General features: G+C 42.5%; 1 protein-coding gene across 5 annotated transcripts in view; it reads right to left on the bottom strand.

Annotated features, from left to right (window-relative positions):
• Positions 1-7,990: 7,990 nt before the first annotated feature.
• NFATC2 (nuclear factor of activated T cells 2) overlaps positions 7,991-18,445 on the bottom strand; it is a 101,178-nt gene continuing 90,723 nt past the window's right edge. For 4 of the 5 annotated variants that reach the window (XM_055814188.1, XM_055814183.1, XM_055814185.1 and 1 more), the window contains exon 10: positions 7,991-13,755. In XM_055814188.1, coding sequence (XP_055670163.1) covers positions 13,700-13,755 — 56 coding nt within the window. In that variant the 3' untranslated portion in view covers positions 7,991-13,699. Of the gene's footprint in view, positions 13,756-18,153; positions 18,242-18,445 lie in introns of all 5 variants that reach the window. The other variant, XM_055814186.1, reaches the window with a different exon arrangement.

The following is an 18,445-nucleotide window of genomic DNA, read 5'->3' as shown; positions in this document are numbered from 1 at the left end:
GCAACAGGATGGATAAATTTTTTGCAACTGAAACAACCCCTGCGTTCTCAGAACAAGTGTAAAGGCAAGTAGCAACTGAAAGATGGCATTAACCATGTCAAGAGGCAGAATCCAACTAAAATAATAAACAAGCACCTGTAATTCATATGAATTTTAACTCGAGCATCCAGATCTAGAGGTTCCGCACCTTGGTCAGCTGCAGTACTGCAGAGGGAGAAGTGCAAAATGCCAAGTTATGGAGCATTATTAAGACAGGTAAATTCTAATGTGAGCTAAAGAATACGAACGGGATCAGAATTAGCAAGTCCACTCATATCAGCTCATGAATACAGACTTACTCCCTAAAATATATTACCTATTGCCGTATGTTTTCCAACATGCTAGTGTGATGGGGTACCCACTGCTCCCTTCAAAATTTGGCTTATTTTATGGAACCCAAATCAGAGACTTGCAAAAGCGTCTCCCATACTGAGTGGAGGCTTCCATTCAGCTAGCTGTCATCCTGCAGAAGAGAATTTAGAAGAAATAAGTAATCCCTAAGCCAGTGGGGAGAAGCGAGGGAAGCGGCTCAATGACCAGGTATAATGTCAGTACACACGGAGTGTAATCCCAGCTTCTAAAATAGCAAGATCTGGGTTTGAACAGTGATTAACAAAACCATGTTGTTACAGGGAAGAAAATATACCTTGAATTTCTACTCATAACAGCTACTCAGAGACTTCTTTATTAGTATGCAAATCTTGTACTCATTGAAGAGGAAATAAACGTGGAATTTGCTGTCTTTGCAGCAAATGTAGAAGGTATTTTGGCCATTCTTGAAAACCCGCTTTCTACCACATACCGTAAATGAAGTGAATACCTTTAACTTGTGCTTCAGAGGGATCCATAAATCAGAAACAAAGGACAGCAGAATAACAGGGTGGTGTTTCTCCTTCTGGAGTACCAGATAGCCCGTGCCAACAGTAACAACCTGTGATCTGCGGTTTCCATGCCAGACGATTCCATGGGATGGAGTGCGGCAGTTGCTTACCTTCCAGTGAGCCAGCCCTCATCTGCAGCACCCAGTCTTCGCTGGGGTTATTCCTCGGTAAGAGATGCTGGCAGCTACGTCAGACTTCATTAATTTGGGGGAGCGGGCACATGGGCATTGATCTGGGCTCAGACTTCTGATAACTGGATTTTGTCTCAAGTTATCATCACAGTTACTGGAGCTGGGACTTTGGATGAGCCCCTTCGCCATGCCTCAGTTTCACCATCTGTACAAACAAGGTTATAATATTTCCTTGTGAAAATTGTGCTGTGTGGGTGAAAAAGCACTGGATAAAACCAAGGAATTTTGTAATTTTAAAATGTTTAAATTTTGGAGCGTTTTGATTTCTCTGTGATTGACAGTGAGCACAGGGGGTCTTCTGGCTTAGGTTTCCATGTGGAAAACTGGATACACTGATATGTGTAGGAGTTTTTTGGCTAGAAAAGCACCATGTCTTCAAAAACATAACCAGATGGACTGTCCTGCTAAATAGTCACAAGCACGTGACTGTCTTCAAAAGAGACATCTTAACCTGCAGCCATTCTCTCATTGCTATGTCTAGAAATACTGTTTCAGTGTTCTTCTATTTCTGTTGCTCTTGGATTCCGTTGCCACTGAAAAAAGCTCTGGGTAAAGCGATGGCCAGGCTGAATACATAAGTCTAACTTTCAGCTCCACGGGTCAGCCTCCAGCTTTGCTTGCTTGTAAAACACCCAGCAGATGACTCATGCAGAAGTGAACTGGCCTCTTCATCACCCTCAGGTGGTTCTGCTCCTCAGAGACGAGCCAGTGAGCCACCATCAGGTGCTGCTCGTTGCAGGCTAGAGGCGTGTGGGTCTCAGAGGTCTCTAACATCTTTTCTAAGAAGCCCTGGCTAATTTTAAATGTTTGTTTCAGAAACTAAGAAAACCCCCACGGGCGTAGAAGAGATCTCATCAAACACACGATGGGCTGCAAGTCCCCAGGTAGGTCTGCATCTGTGTTAGAGGTAGGTTCAAAGGTTTTGAGCAGCCAGTTTCTGGATGCCATGCCTTGGAGAGTCAGCCTCTGGAAAGTCACATTCAAGCTCAACCGTATGAATCACATATTTGAACCAAAATGTGTCATCCAGGTTTGGAGGAGGGAGAAGCCTCATTGTTATTTCTGTTGATACATTTTTTTCCTACTGAGTCATGATGCTTACCAGGCATAATTTCTGGGAAAAAAAAACCTAAAAAGCAATCCAAAACACCCTTGTCCTCAGACTTGCTGTTCATCTACCAGATCACTCTTATTTTCTTAAGTTCTCCTGATGGAGATCTCACTATGGGTAAAACAGCTAAGCCTTTGTCATTAAACTTATTTCAGAGGGCTTCACTTTGGCCAGCAAGATCTGGGTTTGTCTGACACAACTTTAGGAAAATGGATTAGTCCTGGCCTGCAACTAGCACAAAATGGACCTTCTTTAGATGCAGCTCCTCAGTTGTAAAAATTACATGTTTAGTTTAACCTGTTTCTAAAGAATGAAGGGATAATTAAAACAATGGTTAATTGTTGCCAGACCCACTCCCTGTCATGTGAACCAGAGATTTTGTCATATTCTAGAGGGTAGGAATCAAACTATACAGGGGCCAACACTCCATCCTTGCTGTGGTCTCCGTACCGGCTCTGGGGGTGGTGGCTGGTCCCGGGCCGGCTCCTGCTGTTTGCCAGGTAGGTTTGATGTGGTTTTCCCAGCTGTGAAATGGGGCAATTGGCTCTTGGAGTCAAAACCAGGAGTGTGCAGTGCTGGGGAATGAAGAAAACGGCTGGGAAGTCATGTAGCTAATGCAACAGCTGTGCAAATACTGGTTTAATCCAGGGCTGCTGTGATTAATAGAAAAGGTGTCATCTACGGTCACCATCCACTGTCCGGTGCGTGAAACGGTGGCAGAGATCAGCCCAGCAGAACTCCCTGCTTTCTTATGAGGGAACTGGGCAGCACAAGGTGAACCAAGCTGCATGGAAGACTTGGAAAACAAGGGTTTTCCAGGCAAAACAGTTTTCACAATCATGAAATGCTTCCTAGTCTTGGCGTAGCCTTGCCAGAGCTGGGGAGAGATGTCTGGGAATCCCTGGAGGGGAGGGTGGGGGTGTCTGCCTGCCTGTGTCTCTCTCTGAAAGGCTGGCAAATGGCCCCATGCTTGGAAAAGTGCGAGTGTGTGTGTGTCTGTCTGTTGGGGGGTCAGTGCTTCACCTGGCGGCGCTTCTTGCTGCCTTTTGGTGTTGGAGTAGGGAGGTCCAGGGGAAGCTGCAAACTCCTTGGCCAGCAAACGCAGCCTGGTCACAGGCCAAGGCTGCAGTGGGCAAGGATGTGGCGTGCACAGGTGTGATGTGCAAGGCTGTGGTGTACAAGGGTGAGTGTGCAAGGCTGTGGTGTACAAGGGTGAGTGTGCAAGGCTGCGATGTGCAAGGCTGTGGTGTACAAGGGCGAGTGTGCCGGGCTCTGGTGTGCAAGGCTGTGATGTGCAAGGGTGCAGCATGTGGTGGTGCCTCCCTCTCCCCTAACTGCTGAACCCACCTGGGAAGTGTTTTCCATGGCCAGGGTTTCATGCTGCCTGCGGTGCTGCAGCTGTGCCTGCGCTCTGAGGGTCCCTGCGGGTGGCTCCCGCCGCCGGAGCGGTGCAGCAGCGGTGAGCCAGCCCTCCCTGCAGATGGCAGTGATATCCTGTGCTGCAACAAACCCTTTGCTGAATTTCCCCATACTTTTTTTCTGGCTAAGGGGGGGGGGGGGGGGGGGGGGGGGGAGGGAGCGGAAACCAAACCACCAACCCTCCATGCAGCCTAAAGAGCAAATTTTACATAAACTTTGCTTTGTCCCCAGCCTGCAGCTTAGAGGGAGCAGTGCCGCTGTGAGGCAAAGTATTACATACCCCGATTCCCTGTAAAAGCCTAGAAAATGTTAAGATGTGTGGGCATGGTTCAATTACATTTATTCTTTCTACTTATTGCTTATGTTAATGGCCTTTTTAAAGGTAAATGAAGCCAATATGGTTTCTTGCAAGAGCCCTGTATAGATAACTAGCACAAATCCTGATTTACAGAACTGTTTGAGTTTAGAACTGGGAAAAAGAAAAAGTGTAAGGGAAGAAAGGCACCCCTAAGCTAACGGTAGGCTGAGCTAGTCACTGGAGACTTCAACTCAGAAAAGAAAGGTTTCTCCCCACCTTTTCCTTTAGTGAAGGCTAACATGAAAAAGCTTTGAAGTTAAACATCTGTTGGGCTTAGGTTTCAGTGGCTTGCTCGTGCTGATATAATCAGGCAGCTGAGAAGGCTTTCATGATACTGCTCATCTTCAATAAGGTTGTATAAAGAGTCCATGAAAAATTTACTCAAGCCACCTCAAACCTTCAGGACTATCCATCTCACCAGTGATCTAGCCTCACCGAGTATTTGACATATCAGGAGTATCCAGACGGAGCGGGTCAAAGCTGAGACCTTAGCATCACTCCAAGGAAAAATAACCTGCCAGTCAATGAAGCTTCACTTTGAATCGTAGCCAGTGCCATAGAAAATACATACATTCCCATGAGTGATGTGTTCACGTGCTCTTACCTAGCAGGATGCAGACGACGGCCGGCCGGTCATGCTCTGGGGGGCCCAAGAGCTGTGGTCGGCTGAGGTCCCCGTACAACACCTGAGCAGACCGCTGTGCTGCTGGCTGGAGGCGTTAGGGATGCCTGCGCATTGAAGCCACTTTATATATTGAAGCCTCTTCATACATCGAAGCCACTTCATAAATAAGCCTGGAAAACTTTGGGAATTAACGGTAACATTTCAGAGCTCTCACGGTAAGTAAATGATGCTAACAAGGCCCCATTTCCCATAGGTGTTTTTCTTATGTGGGGAACCCTTTAATTTTAATTTAGGATGGGGAAAGTTTGCTGGGAGTTGCAGTCCTGCCCCTTCACTTGCCACGCAGCACAGGTGTGGTCGTCACCACTGACTGCTCATCCTTCTCCAGCCAGTTTGTAATTTTTCTTTCAGCTAGAGGCAGATACATATTTTGGTATATAAAGGGCAGCGTTAGAGGCTTCAGCTGTAGTACAAATCAGGGCAAACTTGGCAAGGAATCAGGCAATAAGGCATAAGGAGGTCTGTTCTCGTAAGGCTGGGTGGGGGTCACACATACTTCTGAGTCTTTGATGGCTTTCGATGCCTTGAGTTCACCTGGTGTAAAAAGTTAAGGCACACGGGTTTGTGACAATTTCTGACATCATTGCAGAAAAAATGTAAATTAAAGGGGGGGAAGCACAGAGCTGGCAAAATGTCATTGATATTATCTGTCAAAACAAATGTGAATCAAACTTTACTCCTGTGATTACTCCTAAGCTATCATTACAGGCCTGCCACAAAATCACAGCGTGAATCTCTGCTCTGCTCTGCAGGGGCAGAGGCTGTAATATTTTCCCCTCGGCTGTGCGCTTGCTGCTGCTCCGATGGCCCCCACCAAGGGCCGGGAGGGCACGTGGGTGCAGGCAGTCACTGTGGCTTTCTGGAGAGAGGTTCCGAAATGTGACGTCCTAACCCGCTCCAAACCTCCAGCCGTATTTCTGACCAGGCGTTCCCAGTTGCTGCTCTCAGCAAAAGGTGGTGGATGACCCGGGCTGCTCCCGGGGGACCTTTGAGTCATGTTTTCTCTGCTCTTTCCTCGTGGTGCTGCCGGAGGAGAGGGCTCAGGGGGGTGATGGGGCTCCCTGCGTGGGGCCAGCACTGACCGGGCTGTCTCACCACCTCACCAGAGGCAGGGAGCCAGGGTCAGTGTCAAATGCAGGGGCTGCAGAGTTCAGCTGCAATTACTACCCGGAGCCCAGGGCACAGCCTAGCCCTCGGAGTAGTTACTATCACCTAGAAATGGCTGCTTGACTTGCACACCGTCCCACAGCCATGCCGAAATGCAGCAGCTGGCTGAGGACGGGCTGGTACGTGTTTAGCTGTTTGCTGAAGAACACAAGGCTGGTGTGGTGAATGCTGGGGGCTTGCTCCCCGTACCCCACCCCTGGCCTGAAAGTCCGTTTCATCAAAAATTCCCGAGCAGAGCTGAGCTCTCACAAGTAGTTAGCTAATAGACTGCCATGCTCAAAAAGAAAAAAAAATCCTTTTACTATTTATATTTTTCTATTTCTGAGCAACAGATAGAGAACGTTTGTTTCACATGCCTGCCTTCCCTGCTCAGCTCTGCCTCCGTGCCCTCCCACTTGATTTCAGCTACAATTTTGGGCCTACAGTCCACTGAATAAAGAGGTGCCTTTGTGCTGCAGCCACCTCTAGAGCCTGGATATGGCCAACTCGTTGACAGCGCAGCCCCTGCCCACCTCTTCTGCCTCCCCCTTCCCTGGGCTTTTGGTTCCTCACAGCCTCGGCAATTTTGCTGCACCAGCAGCCTTGCCCTTCGGTTTAGGAGGAGCTCAAATCCTGTGCTGCGGTCTTCTTTTCCCTAAATAAAAATAATTCAAGCCCCTCTACAACATGAGTTCACCCAGGTGATAGCTGTTTGCAGGAGAAGATGGTCCGGCTAAAGCACAAGGTGAGCAGGGATCGGGAAGACGAGGACAGCATTGGGTGGGAGCTCATCGTCCCTGCGAGGCTCCCTTCGCAGCAGCCCAGTGGAGCACGGCCACCTGAGCAAGCCAGTGATGATGTATTCAGACAAGAATCTGGTATGAAGCTGAAATGCAGCTTCTTAATTTAAGTAAATTACTTTTGTACTTAAATAAATAATAAAAAAAAAAAACCCAACCAAACTTGTAAATCGCGTATTTACACAATGGAGCACGCGAGCAAGCGAGTTCTCACACGAAACCCAGATGTTCATTAGAAACACGAATTTTTTCTTCCTTGCTGCTACCATGAAAAGTAAAACTGGGAAAAAAAGCCAGCTGTGTTGAAGAGATATAAAGTAGTCAGTTAAGTCTACAAAATCCAGGAAATTTCCTGGGTTGGGGAACTGGGGTGCTGTTGTAGTCTTTTCATTTGGACCCAAGACATAAATTAAAGCCAGAGTATCAAGTCAGGTGCTCAAGTTCTCAGCCCTTAGCTGTGGAATTTCCAGGTTAAGTTACTTAAATTTTCCTGTTGCTGAATAAAGCTAAATTCCTGTGTGCCATATATTTGCTCATCATAAAATGTTCTCTCCTAGCCAGTAACAGCTTCTTTGTTGGCGAAGCCTGTCTGGTTTATGAGCTTCCCAGCCTTTGTACAGTGTACTGGGAGTTAAGAACTTCCACATGGTGCTTGCTCTGAGGCTTTTGTGAATAAGCAAAGCAAAGCAAAGCCCTTGCTCTGTGTCCAACATGCATCAAGTATGGTTTTAATTCTGTGTTTTTAAATGCAAAGGATAATATTGATTCTGTTAAGGTAAATGTCTTTAATTGTATGCTATATAAACTCGACTCTTACTGAGACATAATGGGCTCTGGGCTTTCTTCCAGCACAGCAGTATGAAAATGTATCTGTTTGTGTCTCCAGTAGAGAAATGCAGAATTAAGCTTTAGATGAACAAAAATTAAATGGAGTCCACACCCAGTCTCCAAAAAGCATATATTGATACAGAAGGACATTTGCACAGATAGAAATTAATGCTACTAATTAAGCCAGGTCAAAACTCTGGAGTACCTGTTGATGCGGATGGTTTAGTGCTTTTTATTTGGGTGGTGCTGGCGGGAATAGAAAATTCAATGAGGGAACATAGTAAGAGAAAGTGAAGAAGTTCATAAAACTGTCACTGCATGTATCAGTCTATCTCATCTACAGAAATGGAATGGGCTCTCGATGCAAAGGGGTACTGGGCATCTCATTAACAAAGTGGTGCTCCATGCTCTGAAATCCTTATGCACACCCCTCTTGTGAGTATTTAGGAGGGCGATGAGGAATGAGGACAAGATGACTATATTAGTTTATCAAAGGTGATAAAGGTATTTAAGAATAGACCAAACACTCATGCAGCAGATGATATCCTTTCATTTATTGCTAAACTACCATAGTACAGGCAATATATAAAAATATTTTACAGATAGCAAAAAATCATTACATTGGAGGTTAACATTGTTGTTGTAGGAATGTGAATGGTATAAAACCTTTTCCGATTCTTAAAGTTAGGTTTCTGAATGAACAGCTTGATTAAAAAGACATCTGCCAGGATGATTTCAGCGACAATTGCTCGCTCATATTTATTAACATATGGTTTTACCTGAACATAAAGGGTAGAACTTCAGCAAGGAGGCTTGGACTTCTGTGAGGAGGGGATCACTTCATAATTACACATAATCATACACACATGTACACACAAATATGTAAGTCCCGATTAGGCCACCATTATTAAGACAGAACTGTAGCTTGATTCTCTGTTGCCAGGTCTCCCCACACTACTTGTGTAGTAAGGTACTGATCAGCATCAGGAAAATAAAGACAGTTTAATCCTGGAATAACTGATTATTCCAACACCACATCCATGGATTTCTGGGCTATTACAGACACATAAATCATTACTCATTTTTGTGAGTCAGTCATTCTAGAACTTTCTACCCGATTTTGCTATTTTCTGAGAGTTATTGAAATAAACCTCAAATTACTAGCTTTTCCCAGATAACCACTCATCTGCAGCCTATACGATCTTACACAGTACCAGCACCTTCATTTGAAATTTATTGCAATGTGAGTTGGGTACCAATATTATATATATTTTTTTGTACCCCAGGAACAATGAAAATGGCTAAACAAATCTTTAACAGACTGTAATAGATTAGATACTGGCTGGTAGTTGAGCAAATAGCTACCAGCTGTCACCCACTGCAGTTATAAAGTAGCAGACATTAAAGACAGATGTCAATCTTATGTCAAACATTCAAAGAAGTGGATTATTCCTTCTGAACTGAGATGAATAAAGAATTATAACTTTCCAGGTGTGATGGCAAATAGATGCCTTACATTTACAGGTAAGAAAACACTGCAATGTAAACGATGAGGAAAACAGTTGATTTCTGGAGAATTTGGAATTCACCCAGTCTAAATCCAACATTGGTGTCTCTTCCTATTGCACAGGAATACATAATATAAATAACAAACACTTAGAATAGCAGATAAACTGGAACATCTGATGATTTTAAGTGGTGCAAAATTTATGAAGATCTGAATCAACTTACAATTTGAAATTAAGAGAGTAATTTTCTTGAATCCCATCTGGCAGATAACTGTTCCTTATTAAGTAGCAATTTGGAAAGAAATGCAGTGGGAAAAGTCAGATTGAAATATTTAGAAACATATTTCTGAAGCGTTTAAAGCTGTCTTTGAAGTCTTTGGAAAATTTATCAAATATTTCTTTTTAGAACAATAACAATTCAACAACAATTGCATAGAAAATTAATACACTTAGAAAATGAAAATTGATCCTTTATAAATACTATCCTTAATCCAAAAGGTGTTGCATATTTGGTCAGACAAAAAGCATAGACACTTTTTTGTAAAGATATGGATTACAAAATATACTTTTAAAAACATGCTAGCTAATCTGAGAACTGTTTTAGATACGTTATTAAGCAGCAGTATTTTATACAATAGAGAATAACATAGTGCTGGTTTTGGAAATATTCTACATTCAGAAAATGCTGTATTCCTACAAGAAGAATGGAAGTGATACATATTTACATGGATACAAATAAAGCAAGTGCAAAAACCATGGCTCTTCTACATTCTTTCTACCAATAAAAACACATACATTAGACACTTCGTTCCATCACTGTTGTTCAGATCTTACATTTTGCTCATTCTCATGGAGAAAAACAAAAACGGGACTTCATACTTCATTGCAAGTATCTTCATGAGCAATTACTCTCCTGCCAAACTGTACTTCCAACGCTCATAACTGACAAAAAAAAAAAGTCATCCTGATATCTGTCCACTCCCATTCCACTCTCAGACTGTTTACATATCATGAATGATGATTTTATTCTACGTATTCATATATTTGATGCAGAAGTTTATAGAAGCTCATCCTGTATCTGCAGCCAAAGCTTGGACGGAAAAATGGAAGTTAAAAAAATGCACACACACACACAAAAAAAGAAAGAGATGAACTTTTGAGTTCCAACGAGCCCCATGTACTTTGCATGGTATAACTTTGATGGAAAAATGCATTAGAGTTGTTCACCCTCTAGACAATATATTTGGAGGCCTTTGGTACAATGGCAGGAAGGCACTGTGGTGAAACATTCAGATAACTGAGGAAAGACAGTATTTCCTCATGTGCAAATATGGCTATCTTCCAGATAAAGTGAGAACAAATTACTCACAAAATGGTATTAACTCTTCCAAGGTTAAGCTAATGCTTCTACAGAAAGAGCGCAAATAAGTTGTACTAAGTAACAAAATATTAATACTGGAAAAACACTGCTCAGCAAGAACAGGAAATAATTTAGTACTGTATATTTTGAAGTTCTTCAGCCTAGCTATATAATTTTAACATACTGGTTTTCTTTTTAAAAAGAGACAGCAATGCATAACGCTATGTCTGAGGATACTCCTTTTCTCCAGAAATAAATATAAAGTTGGTTAAAGCTGTATTATTTGACTAACAGTTGCATGTAAAAGCAAATAGAGTAGCACAGCCTGACCTCATGTAGCTGTAAATAAAACCACTAAAATGTAGTCTATATTATATACATCTTATGACCCCCTCGATCCAGTAGCTGGCTTCATGTGCCTGCAGACAGCTGGCTGACTGGAGCCAGTTATAGGATCGTGACTCAAGTTTGTAATGGGGTTGTGTGTGTTCGTATATCATCATATTTATATAATATAGCCATATAGGTATATATGGTTATATTATAAAAATATGCATGTATATGCACCTACACAAACACACATACAGATTAATACCTATGCATTAAAAATGAGGAAGAAATACAGCTAATGCAAGCACAAGTAAAGCACTTGTAGCACGTTTTAAAAAAAATAAAATAACCCTCTCCCCCTCTCTACAGCAAAGTGCCCAAAGGGACACAAAAGAGCAGTGGAAATTTTGTCTTTTGGTTAAAGAGCGCATGTTTCATGGGTGCATCCTGCAAAGTAGCTTTGCTGGAGTGTTCCAGGGGCTCAGGAGCTTCCCTGCCTGGGTCCCTTTGAATGCTGAAAAGCCTTTGCTATAAGTCCACATTTTTCTTGTCTGCTATGCACATTTATTATGCCTTATAGTAAAAAGGGGAGAAAGATGCTTAAATGATCAGTGGGGGATAGTGGCAAAAATTAAAAATAAACATGAGTCCACATCACGAACATGCATATTGCAATTGCACATTGCAGGAGGACTGTGAGTGGACTTGGTGTGTGGTTATCTGACTTCAAGATCAGCCACTTATCTGTATACAGAGGACTATTGACAAGCAGTTGCTATCGACAATCACTAAATAAGCAGCAATATTTTTAGATTACATCAGTGCATCTACAGATTTGAAAAGACGTTCATGTTCTTCTTTGATAATCTATTTAAAATCCAGTAAGAGAAAAGCTTGTCAGTTATTTGGGGGTTTATGTGAATGGGGTTTTTTTAAACTTCTCCTATATGTCACAGGTTTCATTCAGAGAAAACTAGATGTTCATTTTTGATACTTCCAAGCATGAATTCTGTGAAACCGGCAGACACATTCGGTCTGTTCTTTTACTCAGATGCAGCAAAGAACTTCTGACAGGCAACTTTTGGCCTGAGGAATTGCTCAAAGTGATGCAAAACACCAGACTGCATTAAAAATCCATAGTATATGTCAGATTCTGGTGAAGTGGCAGTTTTAAAACAGTCCAAAATAGCTTATTTGAGGCATGTGAGCCAGTCAAAGTACTGTATGAGTGCTGTTTAACAATCAATAATTCCCCTGTGCAGAAGTCATTTCAGCTAGTCTGAGCTTCAGTTTTGTTTCCGTAAAAGTCAGCAATAAACCTGGCCATTTTCACCTCTGCTGGTAACAGGCGGTCAGGTCAGGTGTTCTGGGGAGTCTAATGCTTCTGTCTCCCACTCTAAAACTGACAGATGACCTTGCAGAACTTAAGCACCAACTTTTAGCGGCAGAAAATGTATTTTTCTCAATGCTCCTGAAATGTTTTCTGTTGAAACGAGCACATACTCTGCAGGGTTTGTGCAAGATCTTTCTTGCAATATTGGGGAACCAGTTATGCAGCCGCTCTGCTGGTCTGCTGTATTCATATAACCTAATTCCTGCTGTAAGCATGTGAACACGTAGGTATTCAGCAAAGTTTACTGTGAAACAACTGAAAACAGCATAGTTTCACTTTTTTTTTTCTAGAACAGAGCTCAGGCTCTGCACTCTTAAAAGTATCAGCGTTCCTCATTTACAAAATTAGGAAATATTACTATGTATTTACTACCATGTTATGGATATCCTTTCCTGTACATTGATTATCCATTCACGATGCCTTTTTATCACACTGTGGGAGCAATGACACACCAAAATGTTATAAACTTGCTAGCCGTACAACTGCAGATGGCAGCGGTTATCTTTTATCATGATAAGCATGTGTCAGTACAGTATATTCTAACACATGAAGCAAAACATACAAACATACTAACTCACATGGAAATTTAACCTTTCCAGAAATTGCTCGTAGCTTTGCAAAGCTAAAGAGACAAGGTGAATATAAATAAGCGTATACTTTTTCTGGAACATATGGCTTCTGTAAGATGCAATTATTTTCTTCTGCAGCTTGTGTGGTTAAATATTACAGCTGCTAAATGAGTCAAGTTATGAGCCAACAGCAGGTTCTATACGACAAGAAACAGCAACAATTTCTTAGAGAGAAAATAACTAAGATGTGTTCATACACTGCCTAAATATTAACAAGGATCAATCATAAAATCTTTGGATTTACTGTGACTCCTATATATTAATTTCTGTTTTATCTGGGTTTATTTTACCCTGGGACAGGCGTTACAACTGCTGAATTTCTCTTTTCACTGGTTATCTGTGAGCATCCCTCTCCTTCAATTCCTACCCACTTGGACAAGAAAAATGAAGAAAGCTCCTGAATTCAGCTGACATCTACTGTTTGAAATACTGATCACAGTGCTCAGTCAGAAAAAAGTGGCTTTTGATCCCAGGTCGGTTAAAGGCCAAGCAAGCTTGGGTTGCCTCAGTTTCCTACAACTTCAAAATTTCTCAGAAGGGCTTAAGAGACCTGAGGGCAAGTCATTGTTAGTGAACCACAAAATGTCATTTTTCTTTTATGGAATATATTACTCTTTCTTCCCCCGTTTCCCACCCCACCCAAATAAGCACTAATATATAACCTCCTTTGCTTTGTGCAGTGTTCAGGAGTGACCTATCACTTCTCCCTTATTACTAAGATAGATCGATACATAGATAGATATTTTGCAGCAGGCTTGAAGAGTTTCCTCAGACAGATGCTCTGTTACATGAGAACAATACGATCTTTGGACGAAAGGAAGGGTGTCCTTCTTGATGTTTACAGAGAGAGGTGGCAAGTTGCTTAGTCAAGGCTGTCAGCCTGATGCCAATACATTGTTCCTTGCATTGAATTGGTGCCTTGAGATGAACAGTTAAGGAAGCAGGAGGTTGCAGGGGCACTGGAAGGATCTAAGAGGTCAGTTATGGAAGGATTCAGTAAAAGTTGTCTCACAAATCTCTTCTATGTCTGATTTCTGGCAGGGAGTCCAGAAAATTCCTTCCTGATAATTTCATTAACTGTGAAATAAAAGAAAGAGGAAGAAATGTTAGAGCACTTTCAAAATCACAAGAAGTAAAAGCAATCCTTGAGCAGTTTGCTGTTAAGCTGAAAAAAATCCCCTCTGTATTGGTAACACAATATTATTAAAACCTAAGACTTTAAGTCCTATTGACCCAGATTACACGTTTTTTGAAGGCAAGGGGGAAGAAGCGGAGAGAGGTGGTTTACACTGTGTTCAGCGTGCTTTAAGTACCGTAAAAACACAACTGAGAGTGTACCATGTGTCCAGTACACGCCACATCCTTTACATACACAACACCTTCCCTCTTTCACAGACATTTCCTTCACCCGAGGTAAAAAAGAAAAATCTGTACATATCTAAGCATTTTAACATTTTCATTAGGCTGAAATAAGAGTATTTTGAAAAGAAAAAGGTCAGGTTTGGAGAAAATACAGTGGAGAGTGCTGAAAACACAGAGATTGTAATTCAGGTGAAAAAGTGTTGACTGTTTTGTGTTTGGTTTGTTGCTGTGTTGGGGTTTTTTTGTTTTGTTTTGTTTTTTAAATCTTGCTGTAGACTCTATTTGCTCTAATTTTTATCCTAGTTTGTTTGTAGATCGTAGCATAAGCCAACTTCCATGCACCGCTATGATACCCTGAGAGGCTGGGACAGGCCTGTTAATAAAGCTCAAGAGACGACACTGAAGAATTTTGATCTCTGTTCAAAAAACCAAAACAATATTACATGTTACATACAACAGCCATTCTCTCCTGTCTGCCTTTCACAGTTATTTGCCTAAAGCACCCTTTGCTGTCTCCTGGAACAACAATTCTGTAAAGGCTGCACTTTCATTAGGAGAGACCTAAAACATGAGCGTTTTGGTGCAGAACTCCAAAACTGCCTGTTTTGGGGCTCCATTTCACATGCAGGTCCTTGGCACTATATTCACCAAGGGGGTCCACAGTTTTGAAACAGTCTGTCTACTTTACAAATTTGCCTTAAAACCAGAAGACCAAATTTTCTAAGGTTTCAGACCCCAGATCTAAATGATTTCTCCCTGTTGACATTTAAGGGCTAAGACAAGGACTAACTGAAACCGAAGATGACCCTCATCCAAGACTGATTAATCCTCAAGCATGCAGCTGTAAGACTTCTCCATATTTAGGCCCATTTCTAACACGAAATATGATAAATATGAAAAAAAAAATAATTAGCATGGTGTTTCACCACTTCCCACAATTAAAAAAGCTGATGCCCAATCTCTTATTGCTTCTGGGAAGGGGAACACATGTATTAGTGTTCAATAGTTACAACTAGTAGTTGAAATCTCCCTCCACTCTATGTGCAATGGAATTTATCTTTGAGAAAGTAAAATCTATGTTCTGTGCAAAGCTCCACCTTATTACTGTACGGATGTCTGTTGTGGTGGGATATACTTCTCAAGAACTTAGTATTCACACAGAGCGTGGCACAGGTGCTTGACGGGAGGAGCAGGGAGGCAGCCCTCTGCATGTCCACGTACAGTGAAATCTCCTGAAGGGACAGTTTCCATCCCTCTGTGCTCAAAAATCCCACCACTAACAGCCCAGAGTTTAACTCTTTCTAATTCCAGGCAGGGAATGCCTGATTTCAACCAGACTGGTGCCTCTTGGGGAGGACAGAGGCAAAAAAGCACCACTGACAGCAGAACTCCTGTCCTCTCCTGCTGCCCAACTTTCTACCTGCCACCATCACCAGCTGGCTTCTACCAGCCTTTTGGGCTAGTTCTTGCAAATAAAGCACATGTGGCGTTTTTAATGTGTTGCTGCTCTGCAGTGTAAGCAAACAACCAGTGGGAGGTGAGGTTGGTCCACTTTCAGGCAAAAAAAAACCTCCTTCAGCTCAGCTAAGAGCTTCCTGTTTGCTCTACCCAGGAAATGAGAGGAGCAGGTCTTCAATGGAAATTTTTCACAGCCTCAGCTAAAAATAGCAGTGAGGTAAAAGAAGTGGGCACCCACTCTTACAGGGCCATTTCCTTTCTAAAAACAAGTGGGCTGAGACTGAGGGCCGCTTTATTTATCAACACGTTTGTTTTAGCAGCCAGTGTACCAAAAAATACTGTGCACGAGTTTCCTTTCATTTAATACAGCCACCACTCGTGGAAATATCTGAGCCAACCATCACCTTCATTTAGGAAGGGTTAAATATAAAGTGAAAAATGAGAAGATAATTAAATGGAGTTTACTAAACCGACAGTCTTTTGAGGGGTCCAGCTCTGGTTCTGTTTCCCTGCCTGAGCTTTAAGCAAAGTGGAACCTGTTGCACAGCACCAGCAGAGCAGGAGCCAGCGCCAGGCCCTCTGCTCGCCAGCCCCAGGCAGCTTGGACGGCGTGGTAAAAAGCTTACTCAGCCGCAAACTTCACTTTCCCTCCTTACGTGTTGCATGGGAGGTCAGCAGTAGGGTTTGTGGGCTGAAGTTACAGGGGCATTACAACCTGCCAAGCCTTAAAAGTTGCGGGGGGAACAGTATGAAACATTAACCCTATAGACGGGCTGCAGGACTGTGCTCAGAGAGCTGGGCTTTCTCTGTGCCAGCTCTTATGGGTGGCAAATGGGGTTTTTGTTGTAAACCTCTGGATGACAAGAGAGCTCCCTCTCATCAGTTGGCCTGTAGCCACCCTGAATTTCACCTAAATTCAAATGGTGAGGGAAGTTAGGTGCAGTTTAAGCTGGGCAACATTAGTCTGGCAGCTCTAAGGGCAAGATGTGTAAGTCAATGATTGTCCCAGCACAAAAAGCCCTCATCTACAACCAGAGCCCCTAAATCTAATGAATATGTAAATGTAACAGGAATAGATTCCAAGGCAAGCATCTCTCTCTCAGGTCAGAGTCACCTCCGGACTAAGTCTAGTGAAATCACACACCTTTCGTGATCTGCTCCAGATTTGGGAGCACACAGATCCAGATCCGGGTGTAATCTCAGTGATCTGGGTTTCAATAGTAGGTTGAACAAAATCAGCAGACTGAGAGATACCTAAACTTTAGAAGAAGCCGAGATCATGCGCTGAACTTGCTGTTCTGAACTCCCACCTGTCTTTTTTTGGTAGCATGGTTAAAATGTATCTCAAGCATCAGTTCTCATTATTTGCTCATTTCTAGCCCAGAGGAAATGGAGATGATGTGATTAATAAATAAAACATTGTTATTTAAGGTGCCTAGCATGCAGCAGCTCTAGAGCACACTGCTATTGATCCATTTAATGAGAGCAAAATGATTAAATGGGGCCATAAGGCCATACACAAAGATAATGAAAGATTAAATCATAGAAAAGGATATTGAAATTACAGCTGACGTCAGCTATCCGGACCAAGGAAATGCCTAGTTAGGCCTGAATCCCTTCAGCGTATCTCTGTTAGATACTGCTGTCATAGTATTACAACTGCCCCAGTGCTTGGGGATTCCCAAGTTAGCTGAATGCAAGAGGCTGGTTGAAATCATGGGAGAATCTCTGTGTTCCTCTAATCACTCGGCTTTGATGGGTTAGAGTCAGTCTCTCAGGCTCCAGTCCTCAAAGACATTTAAGACTCTAATTCACATCCTCTCAGATAGAAATCTGGAGTATATTCACTTGTGGGATGATAGTGGGTTGTATTAAATACCGAGCTCCAACTAGTAGTCCAGAGACAGAAAACAGTCTCCAATTTTAGCTGGCAATGAGTCAGGCTCTTTGTTATTGATTATATACGTGCACACACACTCATATGCATGCGTGCACACACATACACACACATGCACTGGAGTAACAACTTTACTAGTGTTATTCCACATATGTATCTGGAATAACACCAGTGAAGTCAATGTTGTCACAGCACTATACCCATGGCAGTGACTGGGGTCTTGTGCCCTTTGGGGATCCTGCAAGGCTGAGGGGTCTTGTCAGAGGAGGCAAAGCTCAGCTCCAGCGGGCTCCTCCCTGCACCGGGCAGGGATCCTGCAATATTCCATGTTTGCTCTGCTGATGCAGCCAAGAAATGTTTTTACATGCAGAGCAAACACGAGACATGCAGGGAGGAACTAATGGCACAACAGGGACTGGGGAGGAAAGTTGAACCCTGAATTTTTAGTGTGCCCTCAAAACGTGACCAGGCAAACCATGGTCTTAACGTGGTTCTAGCTGCTGCCTGGGAACGTCAGGATGCTTTAGCCCAGCATGCACAACCCCATCTCTCCTTCCCTGCCCACCAGCCCCCAGCTACTTCAGGACAGCTCTGTGGTACACAAATGGGGAAGAAAAAGAATGAAAAAATTAAATCAAATAAGATTTTAAACCCTTTAAGCCAAATAAAAAGGGGCATGACTTTTTAATTGAAAAAATAAATAAATAAAGGTTAAGAGAAACACACAGCTGGAGAAAAGGCAGAAAAATACCAATTACCTTTCTTTTTGATTGCTTGGATCAAAGATCACAGTCATTCTTTTTCATATAATGTTTTGTATCCAGCTAAGGTGTGTATCTATCAGCTCTGAAAAAGATTTGCAAAACCATTTTTGAGAAAAAAAGGTAACCTTTGACCTATATTGCAAGGCCAAATGTTACAGTTTTCAGCTACTCTTTCATTTTCTGATTTAATTTATTAAAAGGACATTTCAGCATATACAATACATAAGGCAGAACTTAACCGCTGACCTTTCTGTTTGCTCAGATCCAGCACTAGATTTACTTTTCC

Source organism: Falco peregrinus, chromosome 9 (genome assembly GCF_023634155.1).
Source record: "Falco peregrinus isolate bFalPer1 chromosome 9, bFalPer1.pri, whole genome shotgun sequence".
Taxonomy (NCBI): Eukaryota; Metazoa; Chordata; class Aves; order Falconiformes; family Falconidae; genus Falco; species Falco peregrinus.
Note: the sequence above shows the minus strand (reverse complement) of the source record. Positions and strands in the feature narration are given on the sequence as shown.